This window comes from Cnephaeus nilssonii (assembly GCF_951640355.1).
Source record: "Cnephaeus nilssonii genome assembly, chromosome: X".
Lineage (NCBI taxonomy): Eukaryota > Metazoa > Chordata > Mammalia > Chiroptera > Vespertilionidae > Cnephaeus > Cnephaeus nilssonii.
The window spans coordinates 128003726-128026615 of record NC_137071.1 but is presented as its reverse complement, the minus strand read 5'-3'; the positions used below and the strand labels follow the sequence as shown (position 1 = coordinate 128026615).

Below are 22890 nucleotides of genomic sequence, written 5' to 3'. Positions count from 1 at the left end.
AATAATAACATCTTGGAAACACATTTCTGCTCTTATAACTCTCCTTTCCTCCAGTTGGCCTGCCCAGGAAATGCCAGCCTGGGAAAGGAGCAAAACCTGGAGACAAAGTCATCCTGCCAGCCCCACAACCAGGGTGATATGGCAGCATTAAAACATGCTGACCACTTCGTTGATCCTCTTCCCATCAAGAGGTTATGGTCTCTGTCCCCTCCCCTTGAATCTGGGCTGCCCCTAGCAACTCGTTATAACCAATGGAAACTCACAGAAGTGATGCTGTGAGACTTCCAAGGTTAGGTCAGAAAAAGGTATGGCCCTGGCCGGTTTGGCTCAGTGGATGGAGTATCAGCCAGCGGACTGAAGGGTTCCGGGTTGATTCCATTCAAGGGAAGGCCATTGCAGGCTCCTCCCCCGCCTGACTCCTGGTCGGGGCACATACAGGAGGCAACCAATCGATGTGTTTCTCTCACATCAATATTTCTGTCTGTCTTTCCCTCTCCCTTCCACTCTCTCTAAAAATCAATGGGAAAATATTTTCGAATGAGGATTAAAAATTTTTTTATAGAAAGAAAAGGATATGTAGCTTCCATCTTGCTTGCTGGGGTACTGGCTTTTGGAACCATAAACCATCATATAAGAAGGCCAGTTCCCTGAGGCCCCATGGAGAAATCACAGTTCAGCATTCTAGTTGGCTGTCCTTATGTGAGTCCTCCCAGCCCCAGAGCCAGATATAGGAGCCAATCAGTCTTGGGATGATTCCAGCCTCATCCTCATATTATCCCAGGCCTTCTTCGTGGAGCAAAGGCAAGCCACCCCTTCTAGGCCCTTTGTAAATTCCTGACCTAGAGAATCCATGAGTAGAAGAAATTGTTCACTCTCCTACGTTTGGGACAGTTTATGATACTGCAATAGTAACTGGTGCAGATGGCCATACCAAGGGCCATCAGGATTCTCTGCTGCTGCAGGTACTCTTCCCTGCCTTCATGCCATAGGGCTCTTCCACTCATTGCCTCTACAGCTTCCTTCCCTCACACTCTGCTCTGGGCTGTCACTGCTTCCACTGTCCTGCCAAAGCCTTAACTGTTGGCCTTGCTGTGACCTTTAGCCTGCGCAGGGGTGAGGGATGCTACTCTGCAACCTCATGGCTGGAGGGAAACTCAGAGATACTCTGACTGGGAATCGAACCATGATCTCTTGGTTCATAGGTCAACGCTCAACCACTGATACACACCAGCCGGGCTGAATTATCCTTATTTTCAATAAGCATTGAAGGCTCTCCTGTTCTAGAGCCTGGGATCCTCTAAGCCAGTGGTTCTCAACCTTTCTAATGTCACGACCCACAGGTTGAGAACCGCTAGCAGGGTTGCCTAAGACCATTGGAAAACACAGATATTTACATTATGATTCATAACAGTAGCAAAATTACAGTTATGAAGTAGCAACGAAAATAATTTTATGGCTGGGGGTCACCACAACGTGAAGAACTGTATTAAAGGGCCGCGGCATTAGAAAGGCTGAGAACCCCTGGCTTAGAGGATCCCAGGCTCTAGAACAGGAGAGCCTTCAATCACACCCATTTCTTCCTCTGCCTGGATACCACTGAGAGACTCAGAATCAGTCACCATTTATCCCATACATCCATTCGTGGAAGGTAGGAAGTTGGGGACCTAAGTTAAACACTCTTTCTGGCCAGCCCACCTCCTTAATATGTTGTTTATGAACACTGTCTCTGGGGTCAAATCCTGGCTCCATCACTTTCTAATTCTCTGGCCTTACATAACTCATTGAAACTCTCAAACATCAATTTCTAATCTGTAAAATGGGATAACAGTACCTTCCTCATAAGGTCCTTGTCAAGATCACAGTGAGGGAATTCATGTCAAGTGCCTAGTGTGTAGTAAATGCTCAATAAATTTTAGCTATTTTTAATAATATCTTCCCTGAGAAGAAGCATGGCTTGTGACTTACCCCTTGTAAGACTTGAAAGCTGTCGTTGTTGGGTGGTGGGTCTTGATCTGGGTCAACACCAACTCTGTAAGTCACCAGGGAGAAAGACAAGGAGAAAAACGGAGAGCATTAGCTTGGACCATGGCGACCATTCTGGCTGAAAGTTGGCAAGAGGCTGACCATCTTCCCGAAGCAGAAGGAATGATTAGCTAGAAGAAGAGAAAGACCGTCATGCAAAAGTAACGAGAAAGAGGTTATACACACCAGATCCCAGGGATAGGAGGGGCAATACATCCTGTGTGCTTACACCCTGAGCAAGGCCTCTGAGGAACAGCACCAGCTGGCAACTGTTGGTCTGCCTTCCTGTACCAGACTGTCCGTCCTAAAAATGTGGGACCCACTGCACCAGGCTTTTCCTCGCCACTGCTTCCTCACATCGGCCCTGCCCTGCTTTTATTTCCCTAACCTTTTGTCATGAAACTTCTCATATAGCCAAGGAAGTGTTGAAAGAATTTATAGTGAACACCTATATACCCACCACCTAGATTCTACCATTAACAGTTTGCTATACTTTATTACATCTCCATCCATCTCTCTATCACCCATCTTATTTTTTGGATGAATTCAAATAAAGTCGCAGGTATCAGTACACTTCCTCTAAATACTTCAGCATGCATATCTAACTTTTTTATCCTGGTACCGCCACATCTTCCCACAGCAGAGATGACCTGTGAAGTCACATATTTGAGATCAACAACTGAAGACAGAAAACAAAAGCAAAGTGCCAAAATCCACCTATAGCAAATTCATAAAAGCACTATCTTAGCTTAGTAACATAACAACTGTTGCCCTGTGCATCTGTTAATTCTTTATCCCTGTGCCTTCCTGATGCTGACACAGATAGAACGGAGCAATGAAGGAGAAAACAAAGATGCCAGGAAAATTCTCTATCTTCCCTCACTTCCTCCAGTATCACAAAGAACAGATAGCATTATAAAAGGTAAAGAGAACACAGCTTTCAGCAGGTCTGATTGGAGCTTGAAGAGAGGTGCTGAATGGCCTTGACCAGAGGTGTTATCTGCAGTCCAGTACCAGGGTGCTGACTCCAGTGAGCAGGCAGCAGATGCACAAAGCCCTGTGTATGCATGTCTTTTCCTCTCCTCCTTCCCTCTTCCCCACCTGTGATGCCCAGCATATTTCTTGAGAAAAGAGACTAATGGAAAAGGGGAATAGAAAACAGCACAGAAGCACCCCACCTGCACAACCAACCTCTACTCTCTTACTCCAGGCTTGTTAAGCACTAACCCAAGGTGCATGCCCCTGGACAAGGCGGGTATAGAAGAAAAAGTAACAGTTACCCCATATTTTGATGAAGGCAAAGCTTAAACTCACAAGATGAAACCATGGATTTAGCAAATATTTATTAAGTACTTACTATGCCAGGCACTGTTCTAAGCACTGAGTTAAAATCCATAGTGTACCTAGTGTCAGATTTCCTCCCCATGGGCCTGAGGTTTGATGGGACCTTTGTAGTGAATTAGATGGGCTTCGCTGTGTCTATAGGCTGCTTCTAGGCAGGAGTTTTTGAGGGATGGAGTCTTGTCCTCCCAACTGGACATTATCCCGGGATTTTGAGCAACAAATCTCCCAGAGATTTTCTGATATGAAATCCATCTAATTCAGAGGTCCCAGGACTGTCCACAAAAGTCACACCAGAGCATCAGTGCACCCAAAGTGTCTAACGTACCAAAGTGGTAGAGGTCACCAACTGAATTTCTAGCTGTGATCCTGAACCCTCACCTGTTTGTTTGTTTTTCAATGTATTTTTATTGATCTCAGAGAGGAAGGGAGAGGGAGAGAGAGAAACATCAGTGATGAGAGAGAATCTTTGATCGGCCGCTTCCTGCACACCTCCCTACTGGGGATTCAGCCCACCACCCAGGCATGCTCTAACTGGGAATCGAACCTTGACCTCTTGGTTCATAGGTCAATGCTCAACCACTGATACACACCAGCCGGGATGAATTATCCTTATTTTCAATAAGCATGACACAAATGTGGAAATCCCACACCAACTGAGAAAATAAGCAATCAAATGGATGTGTTCATTCTGGAATGATTAAATACAAAAAAATGAATAATTTCTCTTCTGGTATAATATGTACATTCTGATTAACTGTCATAAAATGCTGTACAATTTCAGAAACTTTAGAACTTCTACAACTTAGAAGTTTAGAACTATCTACTCTAATTTGAATGACTGAGGTCCTAAATAATCTGAGAGACATTAGACACGTAGCTTCATACAAAACCTTGAACAACAGATCAGAATCTGAATTCTCTCACATCCCAAATGTAATCATTTGTACTTTCCACTTCCTTCTTAAAAGTGGAAAATTTCAAAGGAGGGGGTTTCCTCTGTCAGTATCTAAGGTCAGATCTCTGAAAATCAACCTGTGTGTGTATTTTAAACAGAAAAGAGTTAGAACCCAGGAAACTTAAACATGTCAATTAATTGTATGCGTGTCATTACAGAATACATCCAGGGCCTAGTGATATCCCAAGATCCATGCACCATGGCAGCTATATCTGCTTTCATCGCTGTGCTCGAAGAGTGAAATTCTTTCCCAATGCCAAGAACAGAGTTCAAGCCTATTTTACATTTATATTATTGACCAGCACCCAAAATCAGACCAGGAAGAAAGCATGCTGGTTAAAGATGTAGAAGGGAAAGAACATTAAAGTCTTCATTCTGATTGTCCAATATCACCACCCTTAAGCATAATCAAATCAAAAACCTGGATGCACACTGAGCAACAAATTGCATTAGAAGAGCCTTTAATTATCTTCCGGTTTAAAAACACCTGTTTTTTTGTACCTTCTGATTCACCGTGATAAAGCACAAGTACACACAAACATACTTAGAAAACTAAAATAGTACTTAATTAAGATGGTGTGAGCCATACGCCAGCCATGGCTGAAATATAAAATTCTAGTTCTCTTTCTAAGTTAGAAGCCTTGTTTACTAGAAAATAAGCAGAATTTTGTGGGGAAAGTATGTGTGGCTCTGCAAATGTGCTGCTCTCAACACTAAGGCCAGTTGTACAAGGAGACACTCGCCAGCACTGTTCAAAATGTGGGGTAAGGAGACACAATCTCAGGAACAGATACATCAACCAGCCGAGAGAAAGAGTGGAAAAGTGATTAGACTTGACCTGACCTCTTGCCCCTTTGCTAAAAGGGACAGAGGGTTGGCACACACAAGAAGAAAGCAAGAGACAAATGGCATAAAGAAAAACATCTCATGTTAGAAAGAGGTTAGAAAGAGGGGGAAAGCCAGGCCCAGTTAATTTGTTTCTGAGGATGCCCTTGTGTCACCTGAAGTACTGCCAGTGGTTTTCATTCTGGTCCTCTTCAAAGGGCTCCTGGACGCCAACTCTGGGCAGTAGAAGAAGGGAACATGAGTGTGACAGGGACAATAGGGGAGCCAGGGGCTCTGGGCACATGACCTGGACCATGTCCATCAAAGAATAGAGGGTCTCATTTTAAATATAAATCCATACCCTTTCTTACACTATCCCTACCCTCTAAAACCTAGAGAGGCAGAGGGGCTGCTAAATTTACATTTAAAGCAACAATGTTAGGAGCCAGGTCAAATGAGGATCAATTTAGAATGAGGATAAGCCTCTCAAAATATAATGAAATGAAATCAGAGGAATAAATGCAACTCAGGAAATGAATTTCTGCAATTTTTTCAGGAATTCATCTGTTTCATAAAGCAAGACACAACCATACAAAAATAAAAAAGTTGTTACTAAACACATATTTGCAGCATTTACACATATTTGACAGAAAGAGCAAAAAGCACTATATTATTGAAAACAGCAACAACAGTTAAGAAGACAGGGATGGCCTTTTTTCCTAGATAAGTATATCACATTGTCCATGTGTTCGACCTGAAGGTCAGGAACCCAACTTCTGCTCTTCTCTTTACCTCATGACCTTAGAGCTGGCATGGTCCATTTTCACCTTCCTTAATAATTGCTGGCTTCTTCAGAGTGCGTTTAAACTTCACCATTACATGAAGAGCAAGGTTTCACACACTTGGCACTATTGATATTTTGGGCGCTGGCCTCTACCCACCCGTAAGCACTGGGGTGGGTACCCCAGTGCAACCAAAAATGTCTCTAGATATTGCCAAATGTTCCCTGGGGGAAAGTTGCCCTCAGTTGAGAACCACTGCATTAGATCATGTATTCCCAATTGTGGGGGGGGGGGTGATATTGCCCCCAGGGGTGCGAAAATTGGTTCTTGTAGGACAAAAACGTTTTTTAGAGATTACAATGATTTGTACCATAGTATACAAATAAATATATACTAGATTTATGGTATTGAATTTCTTAAAAAGAAAAATAACAGTGGTACTAAAATTTTACTATGGTATTAAAACTGAGGAAAACATTTTTAAAGGCTCCTTGGAGGGGCAATAATAAAAAAAGGTTCAGAAACACTGTTCTAGACATGTCCAAATCCTCAAGCTACGAATCTCTCCTGAAATATGCAAGTGAGAAGGTGATACTTCTTAAAGTGTTGCTTTTAGTCACACATTCAGACTGTGACTTATCCAGACAGTATTAAAAAATACAAAGAAAAGCAAGCTAGATTCCATTAATGTAAGATCCACTTGTAATAATAATAGTAATCATAGCAGTAGTGATAACATGATTAGTAATGATAATAGCTAAAATATACTAAATGTTTACCATGTGCCAGATGGCCCAGTTAATGAAAAAACTCTCTATCACATTTATTCATCACCACATTTTGTCCTCACACTATTGTCAACCCCATTTAACCAGCAAAGAAACTGAATTAAATAAGTTGCCCAAGGTCACAAAGGTAGAAAATGGTGGAACCAAGATTGCGATTGAGTCTGTTAGACGCCACAGCCCCAGCTCTTCACCTTCCAGGATGCTGCCTTTGATTACAAAGTGTCATCTTGAAACTCCTTAAAAATATCCAGTTACAAATGCTATTACATAAAGAGCTCAGGGCTTCTCCCAGCCTTTATTCCTTAAGTCACCTTACAAAGAGCTTTATCATAAATTCTGTCTAACAGGATTATAGGGGACAGGGCTTCCTAACTCGTCCTTGAGTGATTGTATTACTACACTCTGAGGTAGGAGGGTTACCTGTTCAACTGCGTGGGTGTGCGCCATTCCACCCCCCACCATAATCACCACTTCATGTGTGTGTCACCTAAGCTGGGGGCTCCAAGAAGACAGCCACCATGCCACCAAAATGCCCTCAGGACACATGCAAGGTTTATCTGCTGAAATAATCCTGTGATCATTTTTTTAAGTTGCCAAAATTTTGTCCTTTGTGAATAGCAACACTTTTGCAAGAGACTAAAACAAATATTATGTAGTTTGTACATTTACAGAAAACAATATGAGCATTTTGCCACCATATTTTAAAATATTAATCACAAAATACCAATTTTAAAAGATAAGTTGGATTTCTGGAAATCAGTGACCTGGCTTTGGACTTGTGGTTATATTCATTTTTACTTTATACACAGACTAGAAATTAGCCATGCTTTAAAATCACAGCTAACTCTTAATTATTTATCATTGAACTCTGAGTCCTACCCTGGGCTTCTGACTTCTGAGCAGGGCCCCTGTCAGCAGCCTGAAGAAGTAAAAAACAAGCAGGTATTGATCTTACTGAGGTTACAGAGGTCAAAACACCATGCTGAATTTCAGGGGGTTTTTGAATCACTTTAGAATAAGAATCTGGTTTATATAAATAATTGTGGCCACTAAGTAACATAACAAAGTCACAAGCCAGAAAAAAACAATCAGTTTCATTTCCTTATTTTGGAGGGAATTTCTTTTTAGGTAATCTCTGTAAATTCCAGTTTCTATACATATACATATCTATATATATCTATATCTATCTATATCTATATCTATATCTATATCTATATCTATATCTATATCTATATCTATATCTGTATCTATATCTATGGTGCAGTAAAATGACACTGTATTTTCCACCAATGGCATACTTTGCTTCATTATGCTGTCAGGGTAGGGTTAGACAGAAAGAAGGAAATAATAAAGATAGGAGCAAAAGTCAATGAAATTGAAAACCAAAACAATACAGAAAATCAATGAAATAAAAAGCTAGTTCTTTGAAAAGATCAATAAAATTGACCAACTTCTAGCAAGACAAAGGAAAAAAAAAAAGAGAGGAGATACAAATTACCAATAGCAGGAATTACCAATTACCAAATGACCTATATCAGTGATATCAGGGGATAGCACTATAGATCTTATAGATATCAAAAGGATAATAAGGTAATGCCATGAACAATAATAAATGTAACTTAGATGAACCAGACCAATCTCACAAACTACCATAACTCGCCCAATCCTATATAATAAAAGCCTAATATGCTAAGTGTCCAGTCGTCCAGTTGTCTGTTCAACCAATCAAAGTGTAATATGCTAATGATATGCTAAGGCCGCTCAACCACTCACTATGACATGCACTGACCACCAGGGGGCAGACAGTCGACCTGTAGGTTAGCTTGCTGCTGGGATCTGGCGGATCAGGACTGAGTGAGACAGGCCAGACACACCCTGGAGCCCTCCCGTGGTCCCTCCCTCGCTGGCCAACCTCCCGCGTCCCTCCCCGGCCCCAGTCGTGCACTGGTGGGGTCCCTCTGCCTGGCCTGCGCCCTTTCAAAATCCAGGACCCCTCGGGGGATGCCTGAGAGCTGGTTTCGGCCAGACAGCGTAAAGACCAGTCACTATGACACGCACTGACCACCGGGGGGGCAGACACTCAATGCAGGAACTGCCCCCTGGTGGTCAGTGCGCTCCCACAGGGAAAGCACTGCTCAGCCAGAAGCCAGGCTCACGGCTGGCAAGTGCAGCTGCAGTGGCAGGAGCCTCTCCTGCCTCCGAGGCAATGCTAAGGATGTCCGACTGCAGCTTAGGCCCGCTCCCCATGGGGAGCGGACCTAAGCCATCAGTCAGACATCCCCTGAGGACTCTCAGACTGCGAGAGGATGCAGGCTGGGCTGAGGGCACCCCCCACCCCGAGTGCACAAATCATGCATCAGGCCTCTAGTATGAAATAATCTTAATAGCCATATAACTATTAAAGATATTGGCTTCATTATTTATTTTTTAAATATGTTTTAATTGATTCAGAGATAAGAAGGGAGAGGGAGAGAGAGATAGAAACATCAATAATGAGAATCACCGATCGGCTGCCTCCTGCATGCCCTCTACTGGGGATTGAGTCCGCACCCTGGGCTTGTGTCCTGACCGGGAATCAAACCGTGATCTTCTAGTATATAGGTTAACGCTCAATCACTGAACCCCACTGGCTAGGCTGGCTTCATAATTTAAAAATCCCTGGAAAAAAGTCTGTAGGACCAGATGGTTTTACTGAAGAATTCCATAAAACTTTCAAGAAGAATTAACACCACTTCTACACAATCTCTTCCAGAAAACAGAAGAGTAGGGAACATGTTCCAACTTATTTTGTGATGCCAGATTACGCTGATACCAAAAACAGACACAGCAGTATGAAAGAAGAAAACTACAGACCAATATCCCTCATGAACTCAGACACAAAATTCCTTAACAAAATATTAGCTAATAGCATTCAGCAATATTTATAAAATTTACACACCACAACCAAGTGGGATTTACTTTAGAGAAGTGAGGCTGGTTTGATATTTGAAAATTAATCAATGTAACCCACCATATTAACAGGCTAATCAAGAAAAACAATATGATCATATCAATTTATACAGAAAAAGTACTTGATAAAATTCAACATCTGTGTGTGATTTTTAAAATCTCAGAAAACTAGCAATAAATATAAACTTCCTCAACTTGATGACGAACATCTTAAAAAACCCTACAGATAACATCATACTTATTGGTGAAAGACAGAATGCATTCCCCTTAAGATCAGGAACAAGGCAAGGATGTCCACTCGCATCACTTTTATTCAACATAGCACTGAATGTCCTAGCCAGATCAATAAAACAATGAAAGAAAATAAAAGGCACACTGGTTGGAACAGAGAAATAAAGCCGTCTCTCTCTGCAAATGACATGATGGCCTACATAGAAAATCTCAAAGACTCTACAAAAAAACAACCCAAAACAAAACAAAACCCTCCTAGAACTAATATCTAAGCTTGGCAAGGTCACAGGATATCAGATCAACACACAAAAACCAACTGTATTTCTCTATCTTTGCAATGAACACATGAAAACTGAAAATAAGGTTGAATAATCTTTACAATTTCTCAAAAAGAAGAAATAATTAGATGTAAATCTAACAAAACATGTGCAGGCACTGTATACTAAAAACTATAAAATACTGATGAAAGAAGTAAGAGAAAATCTAAATAAATAGAGAAAAATACCATGATCATAGATTCAAAGACTCAACAGAGTAAAGGTGTCAATTCTTCCCAAATTGATATACAGGTATAACACAATTCTTATCCAAATCCCAGCAAGATTTTAAAAAAGATATAGACAAGCTTATTCTAAAATGCATATGGAAAGGAACTAGAATAGCTATGATTGTTTAAAAAATAATAAAGTGGAAGGACTCACTCTACCGGATGCTAAGTCTTATTATCTATATATATAAAAGCCTAAGCAACCAGTCAACCAGCCAGTAGCTATGATGCACACTGACTACCAGGGGGCAGACGCTCAATGAAGGAGTGGAAATCACAGGCATGGAAACATGGAACAGACTGATGAATCTCAGAGGGAAGGGGAGAAGGGGGAGGGTGGGAAGAGATTAACCAAAGATCTTATATGCATACTAGAGGCCCAGTGCATGGATTCATGCACCGGTGGGGTCCCTCGGCCTGGCCTGTGGGGATCAGGCCAAAACTGGCTCTCCAACATCCCCTGAGGGGTCCTGGACTGCGAGAGGGCGCAGGCCAGGCCGAGGGACCCCACTGGTGTATGAATCCATACACTGGGCCTCTAGTATAACTATAGTTATCACAATAGTGTGGTACAGGTGGAGAGATAGACACTTGAGTCAATGGAGCAGAAAAGAAACAGACCCACATGCATGCAGCCAACTGATGTTTGGCAAATGATCAATAATAATTCAATGAAGTAAGGATAGTTGTTTTTTTTAAGTGTGCTGACAACTGGATAGCAATAATCAGATAAAATAAAACCTCGATCTAAACCTCACTTCTTATATAAAAACTAGAGGCCCGATGCATGAAATTCATGCAAGGGACTCAGCCCCTGCTGCCGCCATGGCTGCGTCTACCTCAGCCCCCTCTGCCACAGTGGCTGCCTCTGCCTCGGCCCCCTCCGCCGCCTCTACCTCAGCCCCTGCCCACTGCCCGCTGCCATGGCACCTCTGCCTTGGCCCCTGCTATCGCAGCTTCATCCAGAAGGTCACCTGGAAGCACATCCGGTCTAATTAGCATATGACACTTTTATTATTATAGATTAAGTCAAAATGGATCACAGACTTAAATGTAAAGAGTAAAAGCAAAACACTTTTAGAAGATAATACAGAAAGAAATCTTGGAGATCTAGGGCTTGATGAAGAGTCCTTAGACATGACAGCAAGGGCACAATCCACAAAAGAAAAAAATGACAAAGTGCCTTCATCAAAATTAACATCCTCTCTATGGCAGACACTTTTAAAAGGATGAAAAGACAAGCTACAGCCTAGGAGAAAATGTTTGCAAACTATACATCTAGACTAGTATCTAGAATAAATAAAATACTTAAACAGATATTTTACCATAAAAGATGTATGAGTGGCAAATAAGCACACGAAGAGATGTTCAACGTTATTATCCATGAGAGAAATGCAAATTAAGACCACAATGACGTATCCCATATACCTATTAGAACAGCTGAATCGAAAAAATTGTGATAACACCAAATGCTGGCAAGGATGTAGAGAAATGATCTCTCATACACACAGTCATGCACATAGTCATCTCTGACCCATTGCTATGTGCTAGTGCTATGTTCTGAATGCAATCCAATTATTACATTATATTAATACATTTACTGCTTGTGTGCCTCAGCAAAAGTTGCCCACGCTCTCAGCTCTGGGTAGGGCTGTTTTCATGTCCCATTTATTTTTTTGTTAAATATATTTTATTGATTTTTTTTACAGAGAGGAAGGGAGAGGGAGAGTTAGAAACAACGATGAGAGAGAAACATCAATCAGCTGCCTCCTGCACACCCACTACTGGGGATGTGCCCGCAACCAAGGTACATGCCCTTGACCGGAATCGAACCTGAAACCCTTCAGTCTGCAAGCCAACGCTCTATCCACTGAGTCAAACCAGTTAGGGCTCATGTCCCATTTCTTGAACAGGGTTATGAGAAGTGCAAAATGTCACAAGTCAACTCTCTACTCTCAGTGGAAAATTATTTGATCCTGTATATGTTGGAAGAGGCAAACAAGGACTTATAAAATAGCATTAAAAAAACACAAACATGATTCAATCAGGCTCTGAGCTTCCAGGGTAATTACTTGGTGACCAAATAGGAGTAGGAAGTTATCTCAAAGGTCACTGAATGCAAAGATTCCCAACTGTGTGTAGGATAAACCTCCTTTCTGGTTCTTAACCTTTTGCACTCGGATGTCAAGTGTGACTCGACACGGTTAGCATTAGAATAAAGGAATCAAGAAAAAAGCAAGCGAGTGCAAAGGGTTAATCTGCTACACAGAACAAAGATTTCCCAAGTTTCAAGCCAAAAATCTGTAAATTTTCCTCTCTGGATTTATATTACCACAGATGAACTGTTTTCCTTAACATAACTCTTGAGATTCATGCCAAGAAACTGAAATTCTAATAATCCCAAATTTTACAACATAAAAAAGACCCTAACACAGCAAGCCTCCTTACAGGCAGTCACAGCACTATAGTAGTTGAGAGTGTGGACTCTGTGGCCTGGATTCCTATCCCAACTCGTCCACTTCAAGCTTTGTGACATTGGGCAAATTATTGCTCTGTGCCTCAGCGTCCCCAACTCTAAAATGAAGACAATAGAGGTAGCTCCCTTATAGGAATGTTATGAGAATTACCTTAATATACATGTGGCATCTTAAACGTCCCCAGCAGCACGTGTTAGCACGTGGGACTATCACTGAGAAGCCCCACATAGATTCTGCAGATCCCCGCTCTGCAGCTGAGACATGCCAGCCCCCAAATGGTAGAACTGGCAGTGGCCAAACCCCTGCCTGCCATCACTATGAAAGTCCCCAATGGGGGAAGACTATTCTCTCAAATCCCAGTTTTCTCCCTAACTCCAAGGATGACTGCGAGGTCCTTTTCTCTCCTCTGAGCTAGGCATGCTTGGCAGCTATCAGTCCCATGGACTCTACATTCTAGAGAAGGAATCACAAACTAAAAGCCAGCGGAGAATGGAAAAAGCATTGCCGCCTTGTGGCTTTGCAGAGCATTCCTCACGCCTCTGTACTACCCACGTGTCACCCTCTGCAGACCCAAAACTGAGGCAGGTGACGAGAGCACCTCCAATGATGGAGGGTGCTCACTTAGAGCTGAAGGCTCCCTGGGGGAAATCTGACAATGCGCTTTGATTTACTGTTGAGAGAAACTCAGGTCCAAAGACATGAGGGACTTGCATTAAACCAGAGCCAGAGTTGGGCTGCAGGTCTCTTATTCCCTGTTCCTAGGTCCTCATTACCATCGGGTGTTGGAGCTCACCAGCCAAGTTTGGAGTTTACATGCCCTTTTCAAAAAGCAAACCCAGGTCAGTGCCCCTTTGTTCTGACACAGCAGCAAATCCACAGGCAGGCGACATCCATGAGGCTGCAACAGATGAGGGTTCTGCAGGAAATGTCACCTCTTTTGTGCACTCAAGCAAAAAGAGGCACAGCAGTTTCCTCCTACAACAAAACTCTAATTGTGAACATCAAAACTTAATTGTGAAACACCAGACGTTGCCAACAGCAATGTCTATTCTCTCTCCTGCCGCTTTAAGACTTTTTGGACTCTTGCCCTAATGTCACTGCTCTAGAAGGTCCAGGTGTTTCTCATTCCTTGTGTTTTTACACCAACAAAATTTTTAACGACAACATTTTTTTTCTCCCGGAACATTCAATACGCTGAATTTTTATGGTTTTTCTGTTTTAATCTCTCTCAAAAACAAAATAAAAAACTGTAGAAACCTTCCAGGCGCTAAGCTAAAGCACATCCTGCATGCCCAGAGTGGTGCAGACACAAAACTGGCCTCGGTTTCAAACCAACCTTATATTAAGCCAAGACAACATGGGTGTTGTGCCTCCGCCAACGATCCAGACAGTGAAGAAGACAATGAGGAGGGTGGTCGTGAACATCATCTGGCGAGCATAGGATGCTGTGTCTCGGATGGCCAGTGCAAACGCCATTGCTCCCCTGAGGCCTGCAGGGACCAAAGAGGAAGATCTCCTGGTTATAAGGACACATGACAGCGTGACCTCAAATCCACTGCTGCCTCTCGGGGCTCATAAACCATATCCACTGGTATTTCCGGAGCCAAGCTGTTTTATTCAGAAAGAAGAATCTTAAAGGAATATCATTTTCTCCTATTTGAAGTTTTATTTTGCAAAATGTCCAAATGCAATGGTAAAAACACTGCACTAGCCAAGCTGGTGTGGCTCATTGGTTGAGCGTCAACCCATGAACCAGGAGGTCACAGTTTGATTTCCAGTCAGAGCACATGCCCAGGTTGTGGGCTCAATCCTGGTAGGGAGCAAGGCAGCCAATCAATGATTCTCTCTCATCATTGATGTTTCTCTCTCTCTCTCTCTCTCTCTCTCTCTCTCTCTCTCTCTCTCTCTCTCTCTTTCTCTCTCTCTCTCTCTCCCTTCTCTCTGAAATCAATAAAAACATGTTTAAAAGAAATACTGCAGTAGTTTATACAGCACATTTTAGAATAAACTCTTGCATTGCTGAAATAATTCTCCTGCTAGTCATATAAAATAAAAAGAAATGTAAATAAGAATTAATTTAAGCTCTCCAAGTCTGTGATCCAAGCATGACCAATGCACTACACAGTCATAAACATCAGAAACATGCTAGATATGACTATGTCAAATGTGTACTTGTGGTTCATGTACTATGAACCACAAAACAGTTCAGCATTTCCCTAGCAAGGCCACACAGAGAAGTAACCATATAACCTGATCTACATCAGGGGTTGGGAACTTTTTCTGCAAAAGGTGACAAATATTTTATGCTTTGTAGACCACAAGGAAAAAATTAAGGCTGTCATGTATAGGTCCTTATATAAAAGAGAGAAAACAAATTTTCACAAAATTTGATTGACGAAAACTAAGAATATAATAATAATGAGTACAATTCATCCTAATACAGGTCTACTACTGAAAAGAAAGGAATTCTTTGGGGGGTGATTATTTGGGGTTCAAAGTTATAAACATTCACCTGTGAAAGCCATTCTGAGCCCTCTGGGTATATGAACACAGGCAACACACAGATTTGGCCCAGGCACCTGTTTGCTAACCCTGAGTCTACATTAACGGGTATAAAGATTAAGCACCAACATTTTAATGTTTATCTTTCTAAGTTCTTTCCCATACCACGCTCATACTTTGTTCTATAGTTAAGACTGAATCCATGGTCTTTAACACATACAGTATTTAGTATAAATTCCTATTCACCATGAGCAAGATTGTGTGTCTATGAGAATGAAAGTTATGCCCACTGTATCTGTTTGTAGATCTTCCCACTTTTCCAATCATTTCACAATTAATCTGAGAACTTCACTACAACTTACTAAAAAAGAGTGACTCCACAAAAGTTACATAAAAAACTGAGCAAGGTTAATATTTTCTATTAATCTGTGCTAGTGAAATATTTATACAAATCTATGTTGCCCTACAAGTCAGTTATGTCATTGATCAATCGATCAATATTGAAGCCTCTAAAGAGATGTTATCTCAAAGAAGAAAACTTGTAGGATCAGAAAGAGACAATGTGTGCTATATTTTTCCTACTTTTATTAGGTAAACATTGTAAGCAATATGAAAGTGAAACCTCAGGTAGGTGAGTCCTCCCAACAGAAACTAATTTTTATAGGAGACTAGAGGCCTGGTGCATGAAATTCATGCACTTGGGGGGGGGGCCCTCAGCCCAGCCTGCACCCTCTCTCAGTCCAGGAGCCCTCGGGGGATGTCCCACTGCCGCAGAGGTGGGAGAGGCTCCCGCCACCGCCACTGCGCTCGCCAGTCTTGAGCCAACTTCTGGCTGAGCAGCACTCCCCCTGTGGGAGCACACTGACCACCAGGGTGCAGCTCCTGCATTGAACGTCTGCCCCCTGGTGGTCACTGCTCATCATAGCAACTGGTCATTCCACCATCCAGTCGATTTGCATATTAGCCTTTTATTATTAAGATATCTTTAAACAGCGCTGTGTACTTCTCAGTCTTTTAGTACAGAAGGTAAAGAACATATTTTGTTTATCTAGGTGACTGAGTTATGTCCAGTTCATTTTTCTCTTTCTACCATCACCTTCCTAATATGTGAGGAGCATCTTGTCACTGTCCTCCTCAGAAAACTCTAATGTTTCCCAGATCCTAAATAAACCCAAAGTGGCACAGCATTGCAGCTTCTCTGTGGTCCTCCAAGTGTGGTCCTCAAACCAGCAGCAGCAGAGAACATGTTAGGAATTTAAATTCTTGAGGCCGCCCTGTACCCTCTGCTTTAACCAACCCAACAGGTGATTCCAATGCAATCTAAAGGTTCATACCACTTTACATGTAATTTTCCTTTCCAACCTCACCTCCTTTCTGCATTACCCCATGTGTCTTACATTTCTTTTTTTAAAATATATTTTATTGATTTTATACAGAGAGGAAGGGAGAGAGATAGAGAGCTAGAAACATCGATGAGAGAGAAACATCGACCAGCTGCCTCCTGCACACCCCCCACCTGGGGATGTGCCCGCAACCAAGGTACATGCCCTTGACCGGAATCCAACCTGGGACCTTTCAGTCTGCAGGCTGACGCTCTATCCACCAAGCCACACCGGTTTCGGCAACATTTCTTGCCTTTCCAACCTGCTGCCTCCTGAAATCCATTTCTTCCAAGCTCAGTTCAAAGGTTACCCCTTTGTGAAGATGGCCCTGGCCCCTCCTCTCCTCCTCATTTATTCCATACCTCTTTTGTGCAATTCACCCCCTTTTCTTCAGAGAAAACACGTTGTACATGTGTCTCCCCCCACCCCCAGTAGACTGTGAGCTCCTTGCAGGAGGCTGGTTTCTGTATCCTCCACAACCTAAAACTGGCTTATAAAAAGAGAACGCTCGGTAAATGTTTGTCAGAGTGAAAGGAAATCATTATCGCAGGCTGTACATTTAAGGACAAATGCAAATGAATCCTAGACAGTGACTGCTTTGCTGAACAGGGCTAGTTGGTGTGGTTTCAGTATGACTCTCTGAGGCCCCCAAGAACCACTGCATGGCGTTAAAGGGCAACTACTCACTTTGCCTCCTGTACAGCCCTTCCCTACCCCCCACACAGGACAGAAGTAACCTTAAGGGTCACATTAGCCGTTTGCGCTACCATTTCCTTCCTGTGCTCTGCAGAAATGCTCTAACTTGGGTCTCATTTATCAACTCTGACGCTTACTACCATCTACTCATGCCAATTGTTCTCTCCTTCCTTTATCGCCACATAGTTCCTGCTTGTCCTTTATCTTCTCAGGGGCTTCTCCATATTTCCTAGCTTCATAGTGAAGAGGGGTGGCATCTGGGAGACAGGGTGAATGAGCTGTTGTTTTCCAGTTTGAGGTTCATCTTTCTTACGAGTGCATTTTATTTCTTTTGCTCCATAGAAAGTCCTAGTTAGGAGGAACTTCAGTTCAATTTCATTATTTTACAAGAGAGGATACTGCAACTGGGGTGGAGATGTTGAGTGACATTGTCCACATTCTTTCTCATTAAACACCTATTTTACTTATAATTTTAGATCTGGAGCCCTTCTTGCCGATTAAGGGTTATGAACAATGCACTAGAGAACAATTAAGCACTTTCAATATCGCCCTTTGGGTGATAGAGATGAAATAAAGATGCAAATATTTTAGGGGATAATGTTCACATTTGGTGGTAGAATTTGCAACATAAATATTAAGTCAGTTTACCATGTACATCTGTCTATTCAGCACCCCAGGGAATATGAAAGACCCAGAAACTTTAATTTTTCTCTTTTTATGAACCTTGTCAATACTTTAATGCTGCCTGCTTTGTAACACCCATTTTCTTTACATTTATACTGTCTTACCTGAGAACATCATCATGTGTTGAAAATTCCAGCCAATCTTATGTCTTCTGCCCAAGTTGAGAAAGAAGGAGAGTGGGTAGATATGTGCAGCTCTGCCCAGAAAGATGGCAACCTGAGCACCAGGTGGAGGTTAAGGGTTCAACAGGTTTCCAGAATGCCACCATCACAACCTCTGGTTGAACAGAGAATGTCAGGAATACTATGACATCTCATTATGATCAGGAGAATTGCACAAAGAAGCCAGGCTGTCTAGCTTCCCTCAAACAAGTCTCAAAAATAAGTGGCATTCAATTGACCAACTTTCCCAACCTCCTGTCCCACTGAAGTCATTCTTAGCACATTAAATGCACCACTGTAAATTCCTGATTTAATTATGCTGCTATGATCAATACAGTCTATCTTAAAATGAGTCCAGAAATAAACTAAGGTCCCATGAAAGGGGTGGGGAGCTGAGAGAGGCAAACAGGGTGTTGGGGTCTTTTGGAAGAAAAACCACAAGAAGGAAGAATTACTAACCTCTGAGTCAAACTATGAAGACAAAGTTTGCTGGGTAAGCTCATAAGCTGTGGTTGGAAGTAAACACCAGGGCCCTGAATGACCAGGAAGATCTACAGGTGCAGGAGGCAACCAATTGATGTGTCTCTCTCACATCGATGTTTCTCTCCCTCCCTTCTACTCTCTAAAAATCAAAGGAAAAAAATATCCTTGGGTGAGGATTAACAAAAGAAAAACTGAAAACCCCACATACTAAGACACATTCATGTTCCTCACAAGAATCAACCTGGGAAGACTCTTCCACTTCGGTGGCTTGAAATGTCTCTCAGAGATATGAGAAATGGAAAACGAAGTGTGGAAGAGGAACTGTACTGTGGAAACCAAAGAATTCAGGGAAACCAGTCATTCGTCACTTGCTGAATTTAGAACAGAGCCCAACAGAGAGCTCAACAGAGAGTGCACACAGCCCTCATCACAGAAGGAAAGCACCGTGGGAGCCAGAGGAACCGGGAGCTTCCGTTTCGGCAAAGCACCAGCTGCCACAGCTGCAGTTGTTTCAGACGCAAGCACGGGCAGAACTATCTTCTGCCTTCCCCAGGGTAAAGCGCTGACTAAAAATTTTCTTCTTTTATCTTTCTTTTGTGTTTTGTTTTTAACAAAAGGGAAACAGGTAGTGCTTATAAAGCCCATTCTACTCCAGAAGCCATGCCGAAGTCCTCCGTGGTAAGCAGCCTTCAGGATTCACAGAGGACCTGGCTGGCCCTCCTCCAGGGTCCTCATCTGTAAACAAGGGCTGGGCTCGCACTATCTCTCACAGGATGCCGTGCTAGGAATACAAATCAAAATGACATGCAAGGTCTTTCCTCATCAAGAAAAACAACACTGATCCCTCAGACTTCTAGCTGTTGGATTTTTTAAAAAAATATTCTTATTGATTTCAGAGAGGAAAGGAGAGGGAAAGATAGAAACATCAACGATGCGAGAGATCAATGATCATTTGCTCCTGCACGCCCCCTACTGGGGATCAAGCCTGCAACCTGGGCATATGCCCTGATGGGGAATCAAACTGGGTCCTCCTGATTCATGGGTCGATGCTCAACCACTGAGCTACACAGGCTGGGCTAGCTGTTAGTCTTTTGACAGTCAATCCAAGAAATGAACCCCAATGGAAGCAGATAACACTCTAAGTGCAAGGATTCTGGTGTGGCATTAGACCAGTGGTCAGCAAACTGCGGCTCGCGAGTCACGTGCGGCTCTTTGGCCCCTTGAGTTTTTAGCAAAGACCAGCTTAGGAGCACCCTAATTAAGTTAATAACAATGTACCTACCTATGTAGTTTAAGTTTAAAAAAATTTGGCTCTCAAAAGAAATTTCAATCGTTGTACTGTTGATATTTGGCTCTGTTGACTAATGAGTTTGCCGACCACTGCATTAGACCACCACCGCCATCTAGCTGCTTGCTGAGTATCACTTATTCCTGCACCAGAAATAAAAACTGAGAAGGAAAAAAAAAAAAGGCTTCTTTTTTGACAGCATCCCAAGACCTAAGGATATCCATGAGGCCTTGTAAAAAGCAAAAGTGAATGCCCAGCAATAGAGAACTCCTGCTCAGGATTTGAAAGTCCAGGCTGAGCTGGATTGCTACCGTTCCAAGCCTCAGAAAAGTTCATTTGAATGAAAACAACAGTGTCTGAGGCCAAGTGAGAAAAGCCCTCAGCTGTTGATCTACTGCTAGGTATTCACATCCCTCCTCACTTGAGAGAAGCTAACTCTCAAAACCGTGTCTCTCTTCCAAATAAAACCTGTGCTCCCAGTAGGACTAAATAAAGGAACCCAGAGTTTTTCCATTTGATCTTTCCTTCCTCTTCCTTTTCTCTTTCTGAGGAAAAGTCTTTTCCGAGATGATACGTTACGCTTGGGCAAAAGCGTTCTTACTACCTACAAGCTTCCCTGAGCTGCCAGCAAGGGCTGCCATACTGGTGTGCAGTCAAGAGCAAGAGTAACAACCTTCAGGTTTTCCAAATGGGGAACTTCCCGGATTGGAATTCACTTGGCAAAGACATAAAAATAGTTCTGGGGACAGACATGGTTGCCTACTGTTAGATCCGCTAACAAGGGCTCTTTACAAAACAAACTGCTGCCTGCCAAGCACCAGTGTAACAGAAAGGCCATCTTACACAGAGAATGCAGAAATCCATGCCAGTCCTTTGAATCAAACACATTCAGCTTTAGGAACCTCGTAAGCCTTCTTTTTTCTCCTCATAAAAATACCACGAACTCACACTGGCTCAGCCACCCACCCTACACAGAAATTATTACTATAGCTTTCTAGATGTCTCTGTCTAGAAAATAGTGGAACCCGGGGGGAAAAAAAGGATACAAAAGCTCCGATGATGAAAATGGGGCTGAAAACGTGCTTCTGGAAGGTAAACAGTGCCAGGCCCATGTAGGAGAAGATGAAATTCTCTGCCAAGAAGTGTAACACCTCAAAGAGCTGCAGGGAGAGGAAAAGGAAGCATTAAACCTGCGGATCCCCCTCCCCTTGTAGTCACAGGTAACTTGTGAGGACCCAGGGCTCTGACTCACCTGCTTCGTCCGACTTCTGGATTCCACCGACAGATTGTTGTAGGTGTAATGGGCTTGTGTGATTCCACAGAAAAGGACAGCTACAACGCCTAGCATGAGAGGTGTTATTTATTTTTTTATATATTTTTTTAATTGATTTTTTTACAGAGAGGAAGATAGAGGGATAGAGAGTTAGAAACATCGATGAGAGAGAAACATCGATCAGCTGCCTCTTGCACACCCCCTACTGGGGATGTGCCCGCAACCCAGGTACATGCCCCTGACCGGAATCGAACCTGGGACCCTTGAGTCCGCAGGCCGACGCTCTATCCACTGAGCCAAACCGGTTTCGGCGAGAGAGGTGTTATTTAAAAAAAAAAAAAAAAAAAGCAAAGGAGTAAAAGGCAGCAGGAAAAATCCCTGGTGAAACAAAAAGATAGGCAAGCCCAGCATCCCCAAAGCCGCTGCTATTGAAGAATTCTTCCCTCCCGTCAAGCTCCCAGATACAGTGAGGGAAATGGTGGCCCAAGGGGAGAGAAAACCCACCTGTAAACCCACAGGCTTCTGCCAGGAGGAAGGTGCTCCAGGACATCAGGAAGAACAGCGCCGTCTCCAGCAGGGGGAAGCAGTGCAGCTTGGTAAACTTGGTCACGTCAGCCCCTGTCAAGGAACTCATCTCCAGGAACAAGTACCAGAGTCACCAAGAACCACAGGCTATGAGCCCAGGAGCCTCTTCCTAAGAGCCATCCTTTCCCCCTCAACTCTTCTTTTGGGGTCCCAAAGGGGCTGCTTGCTTTTTAAAGGAATACAAATCAAGCTTTCCAGTAGAATAGAGGTCACCAAGGGCTGGGAAAGGGGGAGGATATTGTTTAATGAGGACACAGTTTCTGTGGGGAATGATGAAAAAGTTCTGGAAGTAGATAGTGGGGATAGTTACACAACATTGTGGTTGTACTTAATGTCACTGAAATGTACACTTAAAATACTTATAAGGGCAAATTTTATATTATATACATTTTACCACAATTAAAAAAAATGAGTAATGTCAAATCCCAAACACTGAGTTGTACACTTAAAAGGGTAAATTGCACAGTGTGAATTTTATCTCAATAAAACGGTTTTTGTTTTTAAATTAAGCTGTCTAAAAAAAACTGGAAATGTATTTTCTGTGCCCCTCACAATGCCTATGGTTCTGAAAGGCACAGTCATGGCCTGAGGTGTCTGTCAGGTTAGATCTGACAGTGGTGCGAGTGCCTAGGGATGGCTTGGGAAGATGAGGCTATGAGACCTTGACTTCTGCAGGACAGAGCTAAGCCTAGAGTTACACCACAAACATTTCCTCATACCCTTAGCTAGGCACTCAACTGTCATATGTTTTTATTGATTTCACAGAGAGGAAGGGAGAGGGAGAAGACTGTTAGAAGCATCAATGATGTGAGAGAATCATTGATCAGCTGCCTCCTGCACACCCCCTACTGGGAATCAAGCCCACAACCCGGGCATGTGCCCTGGCTGAGAATTGAACCATGACTTCCTGGTTCAT

General features: G+C 42.7%; 1 protein-coding gene across 1 annotated transcript in view; it reads right to left on the bottom strand.

Moving 5' to 3' along the window:
- Positions 1-22890, bottom strand: part of SLC9A7 (solute carrier family 9 member A7) — a 118112-nt gene that overhangs the window by 19648 nt on the left and 75574 nt on the right. The window contains exons 8-14 of the mRNA XM_079764980.1: positions 21894-22023; positions 21369-21457; positions 21163-21276; positions 18289-18400; positions 14257-14410; positions 5323-5382; positions 1966-2029 (exon numbers count right to left, since the gene is read on the bottom strand). Of these exons, the coding sequence (XP_079621106.1) occupies positions 1966-2029; positions 5323-5382; positions 14257-14410; positions 18289-18400; positions 21163-21276; positions 21369-21457; positions 21894-22023 (723 nt within the window). The remainder of the gene's footprint in view (positions 1-1965; positions 2030-5322; positions 5383-14256; positions 14411-18288; positions 18401-21162; positions 21277-21368; positions 21458-21893; positions 22024-22890) is intronic.